This window comes from Sinocyclocheilus anshuiensis, unplaced genomic scaffold, assembly GCF_001515605.1.
Source record: "Sinocyclocheilus anshuiensis isolate Anshui unplaced genomic scaffold, SAMN03320099.WGS_v1.1 scaffold118, whole genome shotgun sequence".
NCBI lineage: Eukaryota > Metazoa > Chordata > Actinopteri > Cypriniformes > Cyprinidae > Sinocyclocheilus > Sinocyclocheilus anshuiensis.
The window spans coordinates 57,404-73,698 of record NW_015546020.1 but is presented as its reverse complement, the minus strand read 5'-3'; the positions used below and the strand labels follow the sequence as shown (position 1 = coordinate 73,698).

Here is a 16,295-nt window from a genome sequence, read left to right as displayed (position 1 = left end):
GACTCAGGCTCAGAACAAGGAGTGTCTTTTGAGAAGGTTCCTTTATCTCTTTCTGATGAGGAGGAGATTGCAATCTGGCGCTTCTCCATTTCCAGGCTGTGATTGGCTGTTTCCATCAGAGTGGGGGGACACGGTGTGGCTTATTTGCATAGTCCAAACACACATTTAGAAAAGTGTCACTAAAGCTTTGCCAATGCATTATTCACTTACCAAACCACAACCAGAATACATCTGGCAATGTTAACGAACACATTAAGCCCAAACATGATGGAAAAACATTGAACTTTCATGCATGCATTAATTTATCCAATAACAGCTGAGTTTGTGAAAGATGTTGCACTGCACGTCGCTGTCACTGAGAATACAGGTGCATCTCAATAAATTAGAATGTTGTGGAAAAGTTATTTATTGAGATGCACCTGTACTTATTTCTCTGAATAAGTATGAGATGTGTGTTGTAGTTTGCATCAGTTTAAGGTTTGAAAACATAGTTATGAATGGATTTGGATGGAACTCTGTGATCTCTCTTTGTTTCACCCACCGCTGCTGCATCCAGAGGTCCTACGGAATTTTTATGGCGGCCACAGGCCAAAACCTGAGGAATCAGTCTGTTGGTGGGTGAAGGGCAGAAACTGCATTTTGACCAATAGGAAGTCCTGTCCTTCCCGGGCTTTGTACCAAAGGTCTTCATCTTGCCCTCTAAGAGGTGTCTGGCTGTTGTCCTGGCATCTTTATCTGATGGCGTTGGACAGTTTGCTTATGTTAGTCCACCCAGATCCAATCAAAATGTAACAAACCTTTGTCCACTATAGTGGTCAGAGAGGGGCCCTGCCATAAACTGGGCCCTGGAATGTGCTGTCCACTACACCTGTGAGAATGCTTAGATCCTCCTCCCAGTTATTTATTGTTCCAGAATCTTGTTTAATATCTAAAGGTGACAGGGCTTTTTAAGTTCTTGGTCCTGCACTCTGGAACTCTACCTTTATCCATCAGATCATCCCCTACTTTATCTACTTTTAAAACATATCTTTTTTCTCTGGCTTTTGCTTAACTTGAAAACACCTTTTTTGTTTTTGTTATGTTTTCTTTGTTTGGTGATGTTTAGTATTATTCTTTTCTCTTTTCCTGTTTTCTTTCTCTTTTTATACAGTTAGGTTTTAAGGATCTTAAATTTTATGTGTTTTAATAATGCTTTTATTTGTTGGTTGATATTTTTATGTTTTGGCTGTGCAGCACCTTGGTCAGCACACGTTGCTCTTAAGGTGCTATACAGTATTTCTCAAACCATTGTATGATGTTTTATATAATTAACACTCAAGGTCAAGGTCAAGTTTATTTAGGGAGTAATTAATGACAGAATTTTCATTTTTGGGTGAACTATCCCTTTAAAGGATGGAGAAACAGGGGCCGGATTTAAGAAAAATGCTTAAGAAGAAATTTCTTCTTAACTGCCACTTTCTTCTTATATTACAACTTATGAAAAAAGTTAACAATATTTTGTATTCCCAACAATTATTCTCTTTCTTGAAGATTGTTCTTAAAACAAAACTTAAGAGGAATTCAAATTCTTAAAATAATCTTCTTAAAAATCTGTAAATACGGTACAGGATGCATTCACTCAAAATGACCATGCATAAATGTTAAGATAAGTGTGTTTGCCTCTCTTTTTCTGTCTGATAATTTCTTGTGTAATCTACTGTATTCATGCACGCCCCTAAAGCATGTCCTAGTTATTTTCCACAAGAAGTAACGTTTCATATTGTATATATACGTAGTAATTTGTCTATCTTAATAAGCTGTTAGTTATTCTGTTTATCCACATACAGACTTGTTAGTTATAGTTAACTAAAACTAGACTTGCTATATAAAACCTAGCATGAGCATAATAAAGCTGACTTTGAGTGAACCTCACTTCCTGTGTCTGTGTCATTCTTTGTCCCTGGTACCAGTGTTCTACTCTGCTCTTCAGTATCCAATTTTATCTAACAATAACTGAATAGAACAGATCGCTGAGACAAGCTCTTTAAATGTAACTGTTCAAAAACATTCAAATGCGAAGCTGAGTGCTAGTCAAGTTGGAAGTGAAGACAATAGTGTGCATGCTTATTATGATTATTACGGTAATCTGCAGGTAGTGCAAACAATCCTTGATGTGCTTTTCATTGGGTTTATCAGTAAATTTTCAGCAAGAACTGCCATTTGTTCAATCAGACAAAGACTGTCATTTTCTTCTTAAGAAAAAAATAAGATGTTCTTAAAAGAATATTTGAAAACTTAAGAATTTTTCAAGAATTGCAACTTATTTCTTAATAGTGTCACGATCAAAAATAAGTGCTAAGACTCACTTGACGTTTTTATTATCGTGAGCGCTTGTATAACGAATGCTTCTGCCTCGACAAAAAAAAAAACCTTCTGGAACTTTTCGCAAAACTCCACCCACACACGAGTGCACAGACTCGTTTTTCTGACAAACAGCCCACCCATAAAACCCCCATTCAAAAGAACACACAACACAGGAACAGAACATACATGCACTTAAATCACACCTGAACAGAATATAACACACTTTTCAGACTTGCTACGATAGTTTTTTTGTGTATCCGGCCCCAGATTCCACTCGCCAGTGTTTGAGTTAGAGGCTAACTATATGTTTAACACAGATATTTAACTTGCCTTCACTCATTTTGAACACAGCGTGCTTGAGAGTTTCGCTCTCCGTCTTTTAAGTGCACTATTTTAATTTCTCTCAACAGCAGACTCAAGGCACCGGAAACTGTAGTGTGAAGTAGGGTTGTGACGGTGAGGAAATTTTCCCACCGGTTAATCGACGTGTGACAACACCGGTAATACCGGTATCACCGTGGGGGCGGGGCGTTCCCTCTTTTCCTCACTTTCCTTCGCTTTTAAATAGCTTAAAAGCGCCGTGCGCATTTTACTTTCACTTTCGAATTAGCGGCAGTTTGGCGTCAATTGCTTGAATGCAACAACAAAATACAACGTCAAACTCACTTTAGCGTATATATAAAACATAGCCTATTTCCAGTTTTGTTAATAAAAGTTCTAAGTAAACATGTATAATATATAACCAAATAAATAAGAAACGTAGAACGTTTATTAGCAAAACGAGTAAGAAAGCTTGGAGGCACGGCATACACCTTGATGTCAAATAAAATAAATAAATGACACAAAGTTTAAATAAAGTAAAAATCAGCAAACAATGTGGAACCAATTAAATAAGAAACGAATGTTTAAAAAAAAACTTCCAAAATCACCTTAGATAAACGGCAAAAGTCAACAGGCTTTTCAAAATCAAAAATATTGCCAAACAGGCGCTTTTGCATCTCGTTTCGAAACTAAATCATCCGCCATCATCTTGTCTGTCTCACCTCACTCTTCTTGTCAGTCAGCTCGACTCACTCTCCTCACTGGATAAATGAAATCTGATCTGAGATGCGACTGTCGTTCGGCACGCTGCATTGAGCAGCCGCGTTCAGTTTTTAACTGTAGTGTCTGTTCTTTTACTGAACTAAATGATTTTTATTTCTATAAAAAATCAAAACGACGGTGGGGGTCGGTGCCGTGGTGGGCAAGTGACGTAACCGGTGTTGCGGCTTAACACCGGTATCACCGTCAACACCGTCTATCGCGGCAAGCCTAGTGTGAAGGCACCCGACTCGCCGTTGCTTAGCAGAGAGCGCTTAGTGTTTCTCTCACACATGCAAAGAGAGGGAGAGCAGGACAGTCTTACTTACCATGTTGAACTGATATGCTACATGTAAATTATATTCTTTGTTGTATTTTCCTGTTAAAATAGTGGAGTATTTGTATTTTAATTGTAAGCAGAAGCCACTTCTGGTTCTCACTGGCTGGTGCTCATTTATATATACATATATTAGCCTGGTGAGTAATCTAAAAAATTGACTAGCCAGTGGTGATTCTATTGTCAAGGTGAGCGTATGAGGTCGCACGGGGTTCATTTCTCACTTTGGACGGATGGATTAAGACACAGCTCAAATGTTGATGTCACTAGTGGGAGTGTCTTATCTCATCAAACTGAACTCTTCTTCTGCTGCTCATTCACTAATAAAAGGTGTTTCTTCATTCACTCCTTTTCCTGTTGATTCTGAAAGGAAACAGAGGCAATGACAGAGATTCAAAAGAGAGAAGATCTGGAGATCAAGTCGTTTCTAAGAAATCAAAATGATTGTCAATAATTTACCATCAAATTACCATTAAAAATAATATGTACAAAATCATTTCAATAACACATTGTCATTAGCACTTCTGACTCATTTTATAAGTTAAATCTTGTTTGAGCACTTGCTCTTTTCTCACAAAATGAACATTATATTTGTGAACTCAGTCATGCACCTTTCAACATGCAAACTTAAATGTGAAGTTCACATTGATCTTTTAACACATTCAAAGATTTACAACTTGCCCATTTCTCTCAGGACAAACACATTTTCATTCACTTACATTCATTTCTGATTATCTGGCAGTTTGTATTCAGATGATTTTGTTGGATATATGAACAGATCAAAGTGTAAAATGGTGTTTGAGCAAGGCAGTGCTAAATAAAAAAAAATTGTTGAAATAATCAATTTACACACTGGACGACAAAACTTTGGAATGACATTTGTTTAAATAAATTACAAAATGCAGAAAATAAAATCAGACTTTTGTCTGATTAATTGAAGAAATAACCAACAGCGTGCATCTAACCAAGTGAAAGGATATCAAATCTGTTCCATCATTCATAAAAGCACCATAAACTGTAGCACGGAGTACAGAGACTACAGTCAAACATTGTGCTGTTGCCTCTAAAACCCCACTAGGGGGCGTCAGCAAACTGTTGAGCAGGTTTAGTGTCAGTTTAGTAATATTCAATATCTCTTCCCTCCATATCTGTGTGACAGAGCCATTCAAGCAAATTACAATGTAACTGAGGTCTCCACGGTGATTGGTTGATAAACTGAGGAGAGGCTATAGCCTCCTCCGTGGATTTTTTTTTTCTTCTAGTGCTGTGGTCAGAATGGCAGAGTTAGGTATAAATGGAGGTCGGAGCCAGCTCCAAATGGGCGGATCAGCTCCAAGCCCAACCTACTTGCGGCGTAGGTCCCTCCCACTTGGAGGTCTCTGGGCTGCAGCGATACATACTTGGAATGGCACACTAGTTTACTGCTTCCTGCCCAGAACAGCAGCGCTAAAACGCAGGATTACAACTGAACTCAGTATAATACCTATCCGTAATATTTTACGGTTTGCAACGGTGAAATTACAATAAAGAATTACACATTCTGATGACATGAAATTAATTATCTTGAGATTTTATTGAAAATAAATTGTAAACTAATTCTTCCATTCCCTTTCATGGGAACTTCGAACTGCGTCCTCTAGGGGTCGCTATGGGGAATGCCTCGTCGTGACCCATGTCTGAAGCATACATTGATAAAACACCAACTCGTTGACCGGCGACAGCCATGACGTCACTACCGGTGCGACTATAGTATAAATAGGCGCCGGGAGCTACACATCATTCTCTTCTTCGTCTTCATTGACTGTTTTGTTTGAAGCGTGCATTTCTGTGGTAAGAGCGATCTCTATTTATCGCATTATGGCAAGCACTAGCAAAGCATTTAATAGAGGACGCAGTGTCTCGTTCCCTACTCAGGGAACCATGGTTACATAAGTAACCTGAGACGTTTTTTTCCACCTCAAAATTTTGAGTAAGCTGTGCCTCCCATGATGAGCCACAACTGGAAGACAGACAGGTCCAGTCAGCAGGAGTCTGGGTCTTTAGTACAAAGCTTTCATCAATCATGTAGTTGACTGTAGGCTAAAGGCCAAAGTATACTTCGGTTTTTACAAGTACAGTGCAAGTGACAAATTCCATCACCAGAATAGCATGCACGTACTGTATGTGCACCATCTGATTTTTGTAACCATTGCACATGCGCATTGACTTGGTTTTGCACTAATCGGTTGTTCCACATGGTGGCGACACTAGCCTGGGCCGTTGTGTTTCACAGTAGAAAATGAAACTAAGGAGACAGAACAACAACAACAACAACAAAATAGTGGAGACTGCAACAACAACAACTTGTGTGAGGGGGTTATGAGAGAGCCGCAACTTTAGTTTAAAAAAAAACATAGAGCAGATGCTGGATAAAGATGAAGCTCTCTAGAGCGCATGTGTCGACCGCCTGCATTCGTGCATGCTATCAAATGGAGTATACTTTGAAAGTCTATGTGTTCGACTGTATGCTAGCATACGCATAAAAAGCTTAAGTATACTTTAGGGTTAAGAGGATGGTAGGACTTAAAACCCACTTTCCACTCAACGGCATGGAAGATTTCATTTCAGTGTGATCAGATTTATGTGGACAAACAGGCTGTTTTGACCTGGTAGTAAATTTCATAACCTTCATCTCTTATTTTGTCGCATTATATCACTTTTTCGGGAGTACCAAGTGCTACGCATAAATACTATTGAATGAACAAACCCTTGTTACATTAAAATATTAAATTAAAAGACAACTACTCACCATGAACTCCAGTATGTTCAGTATTAGTGTTAAGGACTACAAGGCTCTTGCCATACATGTCTCGGACTCTCCCATCAGCACCACGTGGCCCACCAATCGCCTGACTTATGGCAGTGTCTTTAACAACAATGCACCGTTCCCTTTCACCTCTCTCCATCTCTTCTTTTGTGGCATCAGTACCTGGAAACACAACACGATGCAACAAAGCACTAATTACAGTTAACACACTGTGACTTTCTATATATGTGCTTCTGTTATGTGTGTACATTTCAGAGTGCGAGTAAAATCACTTAAAGCAAACTTCTGTAAAGATGCAGAAATCCAACATGAAGACAGAGAAACTGCAATAAAGCTGATAATCAAAACTGTACACCAGCTGGTCTATCGCCCACCCCTACATAAAAGTATTAAAGAAATTGAATAATCAAGTGTGTAACTAAAACACTGTCTTCAATATATGAATCAAATATGAATTGATTCTTATTAATGATCCAAAAAATGATTGTCAAGCACGGTGAGAGATTTTCTCTTTGTCTTTGTGTTTTATTAACATTAATGATATAGACAGCAGCAGATTTATTAGAATGCTGTCCCTTTAAGACAGTGATGCCTAGTGTGATTCTTTCCTGCAAACTGGCTCTTTCAGCCAGATGGATTCAATGAACCGGTTATAAAAATTAAAAAAATTAAAAAACATTCATCATGCAAATGAAAGGTAGCAGAAACACACTTTCATGAACAATCAACGAATATCAACCAAACATACTATAAATTCAGGATGATCAAACAGTTAACATAAGTTGAAGTATAAATCAACTTACTTTCTTCACACTATATACGCACACAACACCACAACTTGAAGAAAGCAAGTCCGTTTGATACACCCACTCCGTTTACTACAAATGCTAATCAACGGCACCTGCTGGAAATAGGCGGAGCGTAGCACCTTTATTTTGCTGCATTGACAGCACGCTCTGACATTGGCTAATCACCAGAATCTCAGAAAATTTACCATAGCCTTTTTAACATGAACCATAGTAAAAATCAGGTTCTTCCATGTTTTAATGTAGGCCTATTTAATAAAACTAGCCAATCATATTTCTAGTATGTTTTGTTTGTTATTAAAGAAACTTTATTAAAATCCTCGGTGATACACACATGCATGCATAACGGCAACTCACTCGTCAGAATCCTCGGCAAACTTCATTATAGTTAGTTGGACCGGATCCTAGGTCTATGGTTGATTTTGAGTCAGATACGACCGAAAAGCTGACTTTCAACTTTGCCTTTCAACTCTCCGTCTGCCTTCAACAAATGGCAAGTTAAACTGATAACTTTAGCCTAAATATTCATAAAATGCATGTTTAAATAAAAGAAAAGGTTGAGATATGCAAATTTGCTGTTTGTGCGCGCACTTCAGGTATATGTCTTAACTGATTTTAAACTTAGTTTTTTGACAATTACTAACCGTTGCCAATTTTAAGATATTTATACACCTCTTAAATGTCTATGTCAGTCAGCCGAGTACTGCATTGAATTCTTCAGTGCATATTGCTCTATTTAACATCAAGCACGTCCCACTGTTTATTTTATCATTCATGCATGTTTCTTTCTCTTAGGTGTATATAACCTTTAAGTAGTACTTACGTATTTCTTGTTCAGAGATCTCCTCTTTATTTGTCAAAGCTGCACATAGAAAAAGAGAAATGAGGAGATTGTAAGTGAGTGATCAGATGAACATGTCAGAAACCCTGAGAAGATACTGTGTGATTCCTCATGTGCTTCTAATAATCACTTCATCGTCTGCATGACTTTCTTAACAATAGACATCCACAGCACTTATTGGTTAATGTTAATTTATATACATTGTAATATCAGTTAAGTGATGTGTCACATCTGTGACATTTTTATATTAGGGTTAAGTTAACTCTATTGTAGCATTTTTCTCTCTCTGTATCAGCTGCAATACTTACACATTTGCTTCAGTCGTTCAGAGATCTTGCCTTCATGTCACAGCAGCACATAGAAACAGAAACGAGATGATTATAAGTGAATGAACAGAATGAAGTTCACTGACCTCTTTTTTTTTTTTTACAGAAACTCTAAATTATTGTGCATTTTCATACATAGTTGTCATGGTTTAGTTCTGTTTAAATTCCATTATAAAAATGCTTGATTGACTAATATTTCTTACATTTTTCTTATTTCAGTCACATTACACTTACATCTTATTTCAAGTATGGTGAATAAAATATAAAGTTTGTTAGCCAATGGTGACTATAGAGGTTAATTTGTCATTTATATTTGTTTTAACATTATAACAGACCAAGGGACAGCAGGACTACGATTTTAGGCCAACTACTGATAAAGTTATATATAGTTTTGTAAGATTAAATAGAAGAACAACAAAACACACGTTCAAACAAAAATATGAACATTGAATATGAAAAATTATATTGTACATTTAAACTTTACTGTAGCACAATAAAGCAAATTTTTTTCTCTGCATCAGTTTTAATACTTACGCAATTCTTTTTCACAGTCCTCCGCTTCATGTCACAGCAGCACATAGAAACAGAGAAATGAGTAGAATATAAATGAACAGATGAACATGACAGAAGATGAGTTAGTTTCTTAATCAGAACATATTTTGAGAAATGTAAGATTACGTCACAATACAGTGAATCCTCCAGACCATCAATGGATGGCTCGTGAAGCAAAAAGCTCCGTGTAAGAAACAAATCCATCATTAAGGACTTTTATCTTTAAACCATAATCAATATATAATGCTTCCTCCAATGAACAAGTCCATCCCCTGTTGTCCTCTCACATCAAAATCCACCAACATATTTGTTTAGAACGGTTTTGTTTGTAAATGTTGCTTGATCTGTGCATATTTCTCTCCTGATTGAAGATGGCCTTTTCATCTGAGAAGGCAATATTACGGATAGAAGTCTCATATTTTAGCTGGAAGCAACAGTTTGAAGTTAAAAACGTCTTGATGTATTTGTTTCTTACAAACACGCAGCTTTCCGCTTCACATGATGTTAATTGATTGACTGGAGTTTTGTGGATTACTTAATTTCCTTCGAAACATCCTTTAAGTTTCATATCTTAAAACATTCGCCTCATTATAAACAAAGCATTTATTCAACCAAGTTCCAAAATTTGTTTGTTTGGATATAGAGCTCAGCAGATGCATTCCAGAAGTGAAAACTCCTTTCTTTTTCACCATAGGGAAATGGATTTTTAACAATAACTGAAAAACCTTGAAAGACAGACCTGTTGTGATGTCTTTTCTGAGTCAATCCTATTGGATTCATTTGGATTTTCAGACTTTCTTTCTGCAGTTTGCAGCATGTTTTCAGCTCCTTTTCAGCATGTGTGCATTCACTGACAATTCAATAGACAATTCTATTTGATTCATTTGGATTTTGAGACTTTCGTTCTGACATTTTTAGCCTTGCACAACCTACACACCAGTAGCTCAACATCCACAGACAACTGCGCCTAAGATAATCAGCTACCACTAGATGGCACTAGCCCCAGCAACATGCCCATTCCTTTCTCTATGATTTTATGAATGGTGCTTCACACTGTCCATGGGGTGCCGTTTCACACCCTTTTATAGAGCCATTTGAGGGGCTATGTAGTGTACACCGTTTCACCTAAAGTCACCAAAATTCATACACATATAGATCTCATCAGCCCATACAGCTTTCATGCTGACAGTCAGTGTTCCACCCAAAAGGAAGTCGGCTATTGTGGGGATTTTGAAAAACACATGCTCTGGAATGTGATATACTTGCCCTGGGTTTTTCATTTGATCACCACCAAACTCTGTCAACATGATCTCAAGACACTGGGGATGCTAAATTACGAAGGAATTTTTGATAACTTGAACGGTTTGGTTGTGGTGAGGTGCTAAACTTATGGGAAAAGGAAGAAAAAGTGAAACAGGAAGTGTGTTATAACTTCAGCATACATTGACTGATTTTGATCAAACTGCAGCTGTTTGTTCTTTGAAGGAGTCTGACCATATTGATGTGAATATTGTGAGTCTCCTTCATAGCGCCACCAACTGGCAACAGGAAGTCAAAATTCTTTAAAATTATATTTTCGTCATATTATACTTACTTCAAAGTTTGTCAGAATAATGTCAAGACACGACCGATGTAAAACTGCAAAGGGAGTTTTGATATATTGAATACTGTTGCCATGGTAACACGTCAAACTTTAATATTCCTCTCAGGTGTTTTGGTGGCACTTAACATGCTTAGAATTTAATGAAACTTGACACAAAACAGTTGTAGACTGTTAGACACTGGCAAAAGCTCATAAATGTGCATGGAGAAGGGGCTCTATAGCACCTCCTTTTGACTAATGGGGGTGGGTGTTACATTTACCTATAGTCACCAAACTTGGTACATATATTGTTCTCAACAAGCCAGACAACATTCTTTTTACTTTACAGTCATTAGCTACGACCAACAGGAAGTCAGCTATTTCGGTTTGAAGGTGGATTTTTTTTTTCTGAAAATTCAAACCAAACTTTGTCAACATGATGCCAAGATATTAAAAATTCTAAATTGCGAAAAGTTTTTGGATATCTAAAATGGTGTTACCATGGCAATTTATTAAAATAATGGCAAAAAATTAAGCAGGAATTGTCTTAGATCTTTAAAGTGCATTGTTCAAACTCCCCAAAACTTTTTACATATGGAGAACAAGTCATTCTGAGGAAACATGCTTAGTTTCAATGAATTTCTGATGCTCTGGAAGCTAACAACAAATTATAAACTATCAGACATTTCAACTGACAGATGAATGCTATAATACTAATGCTGTCCACTAGATGGAAGATAAGAAAAGGATAAGAAATATTTTAAGCCTAATCCTTTTTCTCTCAGTTTCCATTAGTTAGACTGACAAATAAATGCATAGAATCAGTTAATATGTACTGTACTGTCAATGTAGTTGTATATCATTGCTTTACACATTCTTATAAATCATTAAAATCATTTAAAAATTCTTATAGATCATTAAAAGTTTTATATATTCTTCCCTTTCTGTGAGTGTATCTTTTTCACACTCTTGCTATTCTAGAGTAACCCTTTCATTGCTTAAACCCTAAAAACCAGACTGCCAGAGGGTCAAACGCATGTGCCTGCTGTGCACTGTTTTCCTGAAGCGCCCAGGGTGGCAGTGCTTGCAGCTATATTTGTGGTTTATTTGTAAAAAGAGCTACAGTGAGAATTCAACTGCTCGAAGTAGTCTATGGTCCCTAACCCACAAAAAGGATGAACTATTTCTCCTCTACCAAACTATATTGTACTTTTATACTCTACTGTAGCAATTCATGTAAAGCTTATTTTCTCCTGTTGCTTCAGCTGTAATACTTACACATTTGCTTCAGTTGTTCAGAGATCTCAGCTTCATGTCACAGCAGCACATAGACACATAAAAAAGAGGAGATTGAAAGTAAATGAACAGTTCTTCATGTGTAATCACTTCATCATCTGCATTACTTTTTATTAATGTTCAGTAACAATTACAATATTCATTCATCCGATTCATTCATTGGTATATTAATATCATGCAGCGCAATACTGAACAATCACACACTTAATATGCTTGAATAATTAATAATTGCACTAAATCAAACAAGCAGAATTAATGATAAAAAATACTGACAATGAAAAATCCTATTATATATTTATACTCAACAGTTGCACAATAAAGCTAAATTTTCTCTCTCTGTATCAGCTGCAATACTTACATATTTGCTTTAGTCGTTCAGAGATCTTCACTTCATGTCACAGCAGCACATAGAAACACAGAAATTAGGAGATTTTAGGTGAATGAACAGATGAACATGTTAAAAATACTGAGAAGATACTGTGTGATTTCTTCATGAGTTTCAAATAATCTCTTCATCATCTGCATTAATTTATATTAATTATAAGTAACAATTACAGTAATGTTGGAGCAAACCTCTACAGGAAATTGAGGGACAGAGTTGAGAACAACAGTAGTACAGTAATGTTGTATGTGTGAACATTAGTTAAAGACATCGTTAATGTCAATTATTATGAACAATAATTTCCACAGCATTTACAGTGTCATGTAATTTTATATTTAGAACTTTTATAACACATAATTACTGACAATGAAAAATCATATTATACATTTAAACTACTGTAGCACAATAAAGCTTATTTTTCTCTGGCTGTACAAGCTGTAATACTTACATGTTTGATGGTGTTCAGATATCTCAGCTTCATGTGTCATAGTAGCACATCGAAACAGAAATGAGAAAATGATTTTGCAGATGAACATGCAGATACAGTGATTCTTTGAGTGCTTTAACAATCACTTCATCATGTAAATTACTTTTTATTAACGGTATGTTACAGTTTACAGTAATGTTGTATGTTAAAGTCACCATCTTAGACATACATCTGGCGAATCTATGGTCCCTAACCCACAAAAAGGATGAACTATTTCTCCTCTACCAAACTAATAAGGACTTTTTAAACTTTGCTGCTCTGTGTTTCATGAAAACATGGCTGAACGCAGCCATTCCGGACAAGCCTGCTTTGACTGCACTGATTAGATAAGCTCACAGACTCTGTAACATCATACATCAGTTTCTGTGAGGATATGTGCATTTCTACCATGACTCATTTAACCTACAACAATGACAAACCATGGATCACAGCAAAACTCAGACAGCTTCATCAGGCCAAATACTACACCTACAGGAGTGGGGGCAGAATCTCATATAAAAAGTCTGGTGACACAGACAGTACCATGGATTAAGATCTAGAAGACGACTATGCTACACGAGTATCTTCAATAAACTCTTTTCCCCTGACCTTGGTCCGGCTTACTTTTCTTTATGTATTAGAAGCATTCTAATACATTAGCGAGCCACCCAAACCTTTGCTCAGCCAAATACAGCAAAATCTAACAATTTGGCGAGCCAGCCAGGAGATACAGATAAGAAGACATCTCACCAACATCACTGCAACAAGAAGTGAACAGAAGAATCTGGGAGATTCTACAGCTTCAACTAAAGATCAACAGACTGAGTCCGTGGACAGAATTTATTTGAATCATTTGGACTTAGTCTCAGTGATCCTAATTTGGTGTGTAAAACATATCAGCTCTCTTAAAAGAAAAAAATTTTGAAAGAAGCTGACCAATGTTCTTAGTGTAGCACTGTTAATTAAGCTTGATCCTTTCTCTGGAGTTGAGAGAATTGTTAAAGAAACAATTTAGTCTGTTTATTTGGAGACTGTAGAAGCTGTGGCTTGGTCCTTGCTCTTGGTGTCTGTAGGAGTTGTTAAAGAATCAATTTGGTCCTTTCATCTTGAGATTGTAGAAGCAGAGGCTTGGTCCTTTCTCTAAGTATCTGTAGGAATTGTTAAACAATTTCATACATCCAAAGACTGTAGAAGCTGCAGAATACACAATAGTTTGGGACTGATTGCTGCATGAATTTAGGATTCTTGACTTGGTGCTAGTCGGTAGACACTATTTGTGTTGTAGAAATAAGAAATAGTTTGGGACTGATTGCTGCAAGAATTTAGGATTTTTGACTGGGTGCTAGTCGGTAGCTACTATTTGAGTTGTATAAATAAGAAATAGTTTGGGACTGATTGCTGCAAGAATTTAGGATTCTTGACTGGGTGCTAATCAGTAGCCACTATTTGGATTGGGAATAAAGATTCTAACAAGGTTTAAAAAAGAAAAAAGGGATGGCCTAGTGTAGGGAAGTCTGAACTATATATGCTGATCAGGAGATTGTGCTCGCCCCAGGGTGTCAGTAAAAACACGATACAGGATTCAGAACAGTCTGACTTTTTACTGTTTGTATGTGTGGTCTGAAATAAACAATAAATAACATATCACAATAATATAGCTACAACATAAATACATGATATTATACATCTGATACAATTATTAGTGGACTGCAATACTTGCATTTAGCATGTATAACAGGGATTGGCGATTTCTCTGTCTATTATAAAGTGCGGAGTCATCATCATATATGAAAGGGATTACAGAGAATATGATAAATACCAATATCTAAACACTTATTAACTGGTTTATGTTGCACCAAAGCAATAATACATAAGGAATAAAACAAATAAATAACTTTATATGCACAAACTATAATATTTATGGTAACTAGGTCAGCGTGAGTTCGGAGAACTCTGAGGAGACAATAAACTCGGTAATTTATGCTGAATAAAACGGTAACATGGCAGATAACTATATTAAATGGCGCAAAGAAGTAAATAAGACTTAAATTTCCACATGAGCGCACACAAATAGGTAAAATTCCAAGGTTAAGATCAGGAACTCAGGAATACACGTTCATTCTCCTTGCTCCGCTTGCTGACAGGAGGGATCGGAACTTTCTAGCTCGCACCTATCGTCCTTTCCCAACGTCACCAATAAAATGATCTGCGATTGGTTAAATCTCCTTAACACCTAGTGCCAAAATTAAGGAACTATAAGTTAATTTGCCTTTCTTTGAAAGATATGAAAGGAGCACATCAACGCAAATGGAGCAGGGGTGGGAGATATCATTTTGAGAAGAACCGAACCAATTATAATGTGCATTGGACCTCATGAAATGGAAACAAGAGTTTGGCTTGGAGAAATTACACAACCTTTATTGGGGCTTGACACATTGCTGAAATTTATCTCATCACTAACCTTTGAGGATGGCAAGGCAACATGGAATTTGAGGAGGCTTGTAAAAACTGACCTACAACAACACTGTATCTGATCCAAAAATAAAGATGACTGTGGAGTGCTGCAAATGACTCCTGTATCTTTCACTGGGAAACTTTGTTTTCCGGTTTATTGGCTGACAGCTCTCCTGTCCCCATGTTGAGAGAAATCAGGAGTAAGTGCAGAGGTCTTGTGTGCGCTGTGTAATTATGATGCTTACTGTAGTTCTAGACTAAATGTGAACATGCATTTACTCATGTCTCTTGCACAAAAACAGATTCAGTATTCCTCAAAATGAAAAAAAAAGTGAAATACAAACTCAGAATATGACACATCACATTTTATTAACCAATGTCTTTGCTGCTGACCTTCGGTGATTCAATTCAACAATATAACAAAAAATGACTTTAGATAAACAACTTTTGATGTGTTTTTTTCTTTTTGAAGAGTGTTGAACTGTCTTTTCCTGCATCATATTTTTCATGCAATCCAGAATGGCAGCACAACTGAAAGACTCTATCACATGAACTGCTCCGAGATTTATAGGTTGCAGATCCAAGTGTAGCGTTTATTAAAAACAGGGCAAAATCCAAGTACACAGTCCAAGAACAGGCAGAAGGTCAAAACCAGTAAATCCAAAAGATAAACAATTTCAGAGGGCAAGGCAAAAGGATAATCCACAAAACAGGCAAGAGATCCAAAAACCATGAAACAAACAAGACCGAAAGAATTCAGAAAGCAGTGTAACAATGTAAAACCTCAATGACACTGGTAGAGACACTGGTAGAGACAAACACAGCTTACATAGGCAAGACTCTAATGATCCAAATGGAAGCAGGTGCAAACAATCATCTCACATGAGAGAGAGCAATGCAGTCTGGGAAATTGATTTCATAACAGAACGTCCATGAAGGGAGAAGTGCCCTCTAGTGGCTAAAGAGGGCCCACCAGCTGAATACTATGACATTACCCCCCCCCCCCCCACTTTCCGGGGGGGGA

The 16,295-nt window shown here is 37.0% G+C and overlaps 1 protein-coding gene across 1 annotated transcript in view; it reads right to left on the bottom strand.

The window, feature by feature from the left end:
- Window positions 1–3,605: 3,605 nt before the first annotated feature.
- LOC107698572 (uncharacterized) overlaps window positions 3,606–16,295 on the bottom strand; it is a 28,473-nt gene continuing 15,783 nt past the window's right edge. The window contains exons 9-16 of the mRNA XM_016499614.1: window positions 12,800–12,826; window positions 12,328–12,357; window positions 11,952–11,981; window positions 9,074–9,097; window positions 8,522–8,551; window positions 8,196–8,234; window positions 6,549–6,728; window positions 3,606–4,123 (exon numbers count right to left, since the gene is read on the bottom strand). Coding sequence (XP_016355100.1) covers window positions 4,074–4,123; window positions 6,549–6,728; window positions 8,196–8,234; window positions 8,522–8,551; window positions 9,074–9,097; window positions 11,952–11,981; window positions 12,328–12,357; window positions 12,800–12,826 — 410 coding nt within the window. The 3' untranslated portion in view covers window positions 3,606–4,073. The remainder of the gene's footprint in view (window positions 4,124–6,548; window positions 6,729–8,195; window positions 8,235–8,521; window positions 8,552–9,073; window positions 9,098–11,951; window positions 11,982–12,327; window positions 12,358–12,799; window positions 12,827–16,295) is intronic.